Source organism: Pholcus phalangioides, unplaced genomic scaffold (genome assembly GCF_987345545.1).
Source record: "Pholcus phalangioides strain wild (caught in Gottingen) unplaced genomic scaffold, Ppha-v1.0 ptg000003l_1, whole genome shotgun sequence".
Taxonomy (NCBI): Eukaryota; Metazoa; Arthropoda; class Arachnida; order Araneae; family Pholcidae; genus Pholcus; species Pholcus phalangioides.
The window spans coordinates 40,063,852-40,070,693 of NW_028301596.1; the positions used below are offsets into that span (position 1 = coordinate 40,063,852).

General features: G+C 36.0%; 1 protein-coding gene across 2 annotated transcripts in view; it reads left to right on the forward strand.

Annotated features, from left to right (window-relative positions):
- LOC149088538 (protein vein-like) overlaps window positions 1-4,104 on the forward strand; it is an 85,941-nt gene extending 81,837 nt beyond the window's left edge. Inside the window, exons 7-8 of one of the 2 annotated variants that reach the window (XM_089248063.1) lie at window positions 1,362-1,449; window positions 3,512-4,104. In XM_089248063.1, coding sequence (XP_089104189.1) covers window positions 1,362-1,449; window positions 3,512-3,742 — 319 coding nt within the window. In that variant the 3' untranslated portion in view covers window positions 3,743-4,104. Of the gene's footprint in view, window positions 1-1,361; window positions 1,450-3,511 lie in introns of those variants that run through there. The other variant, XR_016194676.1, reaches the window with a different exon arrangement.
- The last annotated feature ends 2,738 nt before the right edge of the window (window positions 4,105-6,842 follow it).

Genomic DNA, 6,842 nt, shown 5'->3' on the forward strand with positions numbered 1-6,842 from the left:
AAGATTAATATTCTCATATATAGTTGTAATTATCGTAAAATAATTTATGAGTTGAAAAATAATATCAATCTTTGACTTCAATAAAGAATAAAAATTCAAGTTGGCTTAGTGTAAAATACGGGAATACCCGGGACACTTTTGCCAAAAAGTCGGGACGGCCAAAAAAACACAAAATACCGGGACTGTCCCGGGAAATACGGGACGTATGGTCACCCTAAGTAAAAGGCATTGCTGATACTGCCAGTGCCATTTTAACGCATGGACCATCCGGGTGGGGGGGGGGCTGCAAAATGAGAGGTAGTTGATTTTTCGAGAGATTGTCAAGTAGGGCCTCAGAAAGATCACCTGGCCCTGGGGCCCATGCTGCTCTTAAGACGGCCGGCCCTGATTGCTGTAGCGTAGCCGTTCCATCAAGGGGTCTCGGCAGCCGCGAAAATAGGTTGGGGGGGGGGGGGGTATTTGAATTTTCATCAAAACTGTACTCTCTTTCATGAAGTCGACAAACGGTTTACGAACACGCAGAAAGGACCGAATCCTGAGGGAAAGACGTTTCAGAAGTCTGTGGTCTCGTGACTATTTTGTTTTCGTTTGAGAGAAGAATTCGATTTCATCTGAGTAATGAATGTTCACGCCCCTAAATACGACTCTTATTTATCCACCCTGTGATCCATGGATCAGCCGGTCATTTCAAACTTCAAGAAGCTCTGAGAACTTTTTCGAAAATGTTTTACGATAATTTTTGGCACAAAACTAACAATCTCAATGACATTCTCGAAATATTATTTTGATGTTCTACATTGCAAATCGCGTATTGCATTTGCTATCGTTGACAAACCTCAGCAGCAAATATTTTACGGAGCTATGAATTTGGCTTGGAGAGGATTTTATGGCGAGATTGCGTACCGGGCAGAGATTCTGAGGGCTTTGACACACTGGGATTATAGATGCTATTAATGAAACCATATTAGAATATGTTCTCATTTCGTCTCTTTCATACTGTGGATATTTTTTCAATTAACTTATTATTTTTTGATGATTTTCATAACTTTGGGGTGCCAGGAACAGATCAATTCATTTTATATTGTTCGAATTACGAATTGTTCGTAACGATTTCATTAACGGATTAAGTTCGTAAACCGAGGGTTGACCGTATATTATCAGGTTGTTTTGCACAACACATGTCAGCATGCAAGAATACTATTGTCGAAGCAATAAATTGAGTTGAGTAGTTTGAAAATTGGAATATTAAATCTATCAATGAAACTAAATTAAACGCATATACAGATTATATATCAATGTATCATTAATAATTCATTTTCTATATGTGATCGCACAAAAATGCCATTAATACAAAACTCTAGTTTCAGGAAACAAGGAACTCTAAGAGAGACGACGCCAATCAACAACCTCTTGAATTTCGCGAGGAGAGCTAAGGAAAAGAAATCACAAGTATGTGTCTTACGATTTTGTCTTGACTTTTTAACGCAGCTAATTACTAGAAATAGGTCACGTGAAAAGCGACGGGAGTGAAATATCGTACAACTTGAATGAATTTGTTTATGCTAGAAATATTAATGTTGTGTCAATGTTTTACATATTCTGTTCGCAACCTGTGATACGTACACCCTTATGGTTGCTTGACGGCAGGGAGAAATGTGGAAAATAACCGACATCATTAGTGAAGAAAACGCGTAAAGTTGTGAAAAAAAGAAAAAGCGTGAAACATTTAACAAGCTTCCTTTCAAACAGGGCCGTTATGAGAGTATCATGGGCCTCCGGGCCAATTGATTTTTCTGAGGCCATACCAAATAAATTCTCGAAAATTTCAACCAGATCTCATTTTTGTGAGGCCCCTCTTCGCTTGAGACCCCCGCGCCGTGCCCGAGTGGGCCCATGCCTTAGTACGGCACTGCTTTCAAAGAGTATGCACCCTTACCACTGCTAGACCGTATGCACGCTTACCGATTCTACGGGTATGGAGCCAATAAGGCATTTCTAGGAATACGCAAGCCTGTGTGTACGCACTTCCACGTATTTTTTGGGGGTAAGCAAGCCCCACGCAAATGTCTGGGGACAAGCAAGCATTTTACGCATTTCTGGAGATGCGCCAGCCTCCTGTAAATATTAAGGGGACTGACTACGCAAACGACAGTCGCAAGTCGTACTTCCGACGCTACTGCGTTACGTAGCACACGCATCTCAGCGCATTCCTAGGGCCAAGCAAGCTTTCTACGTATTTTTAGTGGGTACTCGAAGCACGAAATAGTTGAGAACCACCCAAGGAAAGCGACATTTCTAGAGGAAACCAGAGAACAAGGGGCTCTCTAAGTATTGAGAACAGGAACGCATGAATATCGCCACGCCTTTGACAAACTTCGTCGATGCCTACTTTGAGAACCACTGTATTATGAACTGAAAAAAATCGCTCAAAAAAAGTAATGCTATGCTACAACGTGAACTTAACATCCCCACATTGTACGCTACAACGCACCACAGTCATTTTTCGTATATTATGTGGTGTACATTAGGTCTCCTCGCGTATTCCTAAAGTGATCCTTCCACTTTTCCGGGGCTTAGTTCGTCCTGGTATGCCATCAGGTTTTGGAGGCCATACCTATAGACTTGATCAAGAAGGTGCAGAGAAGAGCCATGCGTTCTCTTGATGGCACATGGTTCTGAAGCTATGAAGAGAGACTTGGTGTTTTGAAAATGTTTACATTGAGAGAGAGAGAGAGAGAGGGTGTTGATAGAAATGTTTAAAATTTTCAAAACGATGGATAAAATGGACCATGAGGTGTTATTAATATACTGTCAATCAACTGCTTCGACAAGGGGACATCCGTACCAGCAAGTAACAATTCTAGTTCGTGGTGTCGCGGGAAGTTTTTCTCTAATAGGGTGGACGTAATAGCAACGTTGCATCGAGTTGATGGCTGTCTTCATGGGGAGAACGACGCGAGTGATTCGAAATTTCCGAGCACGGGGTAAGGGGAGCCATCACTATAAATCTTTGCTAACTTTTCAGACACAACTCTGCCTCTTTTGAGGTAACGGAAGTAAGGTGCTTTGCATCAGTCCGGGGTTGTGAGCGGTTCTATCTTTCTATCTAATAGGGTGGTGAATAAGTGGAATGGCTTGTCTTCGGGCGGGTCGTGAATACTAACACGATTGACACGCTTAAAAAGAAATACGATAAACATATTTGGATGAATCGAGAAGCTATCTTCATTTAGATGAGGCAATCATAATTTATTATGGCCAGTATATTTGTATTTTATCATAATTATTGATTTTTGTTCCTCTTATTGGGTTGCTGTATTTTTGGTACAGTACAGTTAAGATATGTATTCGACATCCATATTTTTTATGGGCGTCTTTTCTCAGCCACCTCGTTGGGCATTTTGCCTGTTGTGGCCTGTGCGTTTGATTTTTTTTTCTGTAGCCCTAGTCATCATTTGACTACGGCTGACATACAAAATTAACTGATTATTGTGTTTTCATTTATTCGCAGAAAACTAACGCGGTGAATGAGTTATTACCGGATGGAACTTTCAAGAGACAAGACGATATCGACCAATGCGTCGAAGACGAATACAACTTGTACATGCGACCATCTGACATCATACCATCGAGAGGACGAAGTTCTAGCGTGAGAATCACGGAGAGTACAGGGTCCGAAAGAATGGCGCTGAGGCATTATTCGGTTCCACAGAATCTATCGATGGCCAAAGAATTGGTCTGAGCCTAACCAACGTATATTATGGAATTCATCAACGGTGTTTGAGACCACGAGAAACCCTTGCAAGATATGAAACAACATCTCTAGTTATCATCAAATTTTTGGGAAAGGCGAACAAAAATATGAGGAGGATCATTAGTTATATATCAATGTTTTTATTTATGTCAGATATCTTTCTACAATCATTTCGTTCTTATTCTTTTTTCTATTTTTCGAACGTATTTCGTACATTTTGATGTATAATTATGTAAATTATGAATTTTTTTTTAATGTACATATGTGATAATATGACGTCCCCGTAGCTCTTATTATAATGATAATTATTGTCTCTAAAAAAATATTATTAAAAATGATCTCTAAATTCTCTCATTTTGTCGGTGTGCTTTTATTTACTTGCGTGTTTATTATTCTTTAAGAAATTTTTAAAATTTGTTTAATTATTTGTTTATATATCCTATGAGATTATCCTGATTATCTCATAGTTACCTGGAGTGATGCGACATACACTTTGGGAGTCGATGAGTTGAATCGTACGTATATAATTTCTTGATCCTGTTTCAACCAAATATTTCTTTTAGTAATCTTTCTCTGGAGATTTGTTTCAGTAAATTTTTTTAAAGAAATTTTACGATTCTCAATTTTCAAAATTATTTTTAATTATTTTAAAAGAAAATATTCAGAAATTACAATTAAAAAAAATTTTTTTTGAAGAAATTCAATTTTTTAAATATTTTTATTTTTAGAAATTTGAATTTATTTTTAAAAATTCTTTTTTTTCTACATTTCACGATTTTTCAAAATTTATTTTCAAACACATAATTGTTTTTCTATTTTCTTTCACACATTACGATTTTCGCAATTGCTTTTTTTTAGCAAATTCGATTAGGTTTTATTTGATTTGTTTGATTTTATTTTATAAATTTTCTTTTTTAGAAATTCTTTTGGAAATTTTCTTACTTTTCTTTCAAATTTCTTCTTTCAGATATTTCTATTCTTTAACTCATTCTTAGACTTTCGATTTCTTAAAATTTTTAACATTTCAATTGTTTTTTATTTCTTCTTTAAGACATCCCAATTCTTTTTCTAAATTTCTTCTTTTAGAAATTTCGGTTTTTATACGAATTTAAATTTTTTTCTATTTCCGTTTTTAGACATTTCGATTCCATTTCTTTGAAATTTTTTTTTACCAATTCAATTAGAAATTAATTCGGTTTTATTCCTTTTTTTTTTTTAGAAAATCATTTAGAAATTTTGTTATTAAATAATTTTCAATTTTATCTCCCTGAAAAAGCATTTAAAAACGTTGATACTTTCATTTTATTGAAACTAACTTTCTTTTGTGAAACTAACTTTCTTTGATTGAAACTAACTTTCTTTGATTGAAACTAACTTTCAATCTCAAAAATCAGTAAATAGTGACTATTTTACACTGTATGATAATTGAAATGTCATTGAATTAACTTCATTGTAACAACCAGTATGGGACCTTGGTGTCTCCTTGGTGGTTTTCACTAACCTAATGTATTGTTATCATTCATCTAACATATTAATAAAAATTGAAATTGAATTGAATTTCAACTTTTTTCAAATTTTTCCTCATTTTTTGAAGAAAATATTCCTTTTTATAGAATATCTTTCCGAATCTCATTCTAATTCGACAATACCCAAAGCCAAAATTTGAAAACACATTTAGTGACTAAAGAATGATTTTTCTCAGCCTACTTCCATACATTACGACCATCCTGTGCATACGGAATTTCAATTCATCGTTATGAAATTGAAAATTAATGCCGGTATCCATTGATGTCATTGTTAAATTTCTCTTATACGCCGAAGGAAATCTCACTCAAATGTTGCCAAATAAAAAAGGCCTCAGTAGAAAAAAGGGTATTTGAAACGAAGCCAAGCGTGGAAATAATTATCACCTTGGCGAGAGAGGAAAACACACCGAATTATGATTAAATAATTATCCACGACCTTGTTGAATACAAAAAACGCAGGCAATAACTTTAAAGGTCCATCCGTAGTCCTTATTGCCATCAATCAGAAATTTTAAAAAAGCCAATAAGAGTTCCGAATTCTAGAAAATTCCATAGTATAAATCCCTTTTCATTTTTTCTTCTGATTTCGACATCACTCTTGAAGGTGATGCAATGGACTTTTTTGATTGACGTGTAATTCTGAAAGATATTTCTTAAGACCTATTTCTTCAGATGTATTCTTTATTGGAGTGTTTATTCAGTTCTTAAGACTGAGTTGAGCGTTTCCGTATACTTTCAACGGACGGGACATGGCATTCCCTTATATAGGTGGAAGATTTTTTTACTTTAATTCTTCATTTTTTGTCCTATTTCATTTCCAACGAGATGTTTCTAGAATGTTCTATTGCGAAATGAAAGGAAAAAAACAATGAACGTGCGAGATAAATATTACGTATAAGAAAACGAGGGCGTTAACAGAGTTTTTTTTTCTTATGTTTCTCGATTTTGATTGAGTTTTTAATTAAGGCGTGGCATTATTTTACATGCATGTCTTTTCTTAGAAACTATTGCATACATTATATAAATATTGTATACTAGGGTAATTTTTTTTTACCTTTAGAATTCTCCATGAGAAAATTCGAGAGGCTAAAAGATACCTTAAAAGTCACGTGGTCGTAATTTTGTACACGCGCAGTGTCTCTCGACATCCCCTGTATTTTGAAAGACGCGATTTCGAATCATGTCGGTGGTCGTCGAGTTTTATGCTGGGTGACGGAATTTTTGAGTCCAGGCTTGTGCATGAAGGTCTGTAATTTTCTTTATGATGGCAAGTGTGGGGTGACAGAGATTCATCGCCAGATCTGTGATATGCATAGCCTGCTGAATGCCATCTGTGATTGCTGGTTTAGTGAATGGGTGAGAGTGTTTCAGAAAGGAAAATATTGATTACAATGGTCGATTTGAGCGTGGTTCATCGGGGATGACATAAACAGCCTCACCCATTTACGTACCTTGTCCACTATTATGGTAGTCTCAAATTCGGCTGTGGATTTCTGCCATTGTCGCATTTCTTGCAGCCAAGAAGGAAATAAGAAACCTAATTCTATGATTCGATGGGCTTG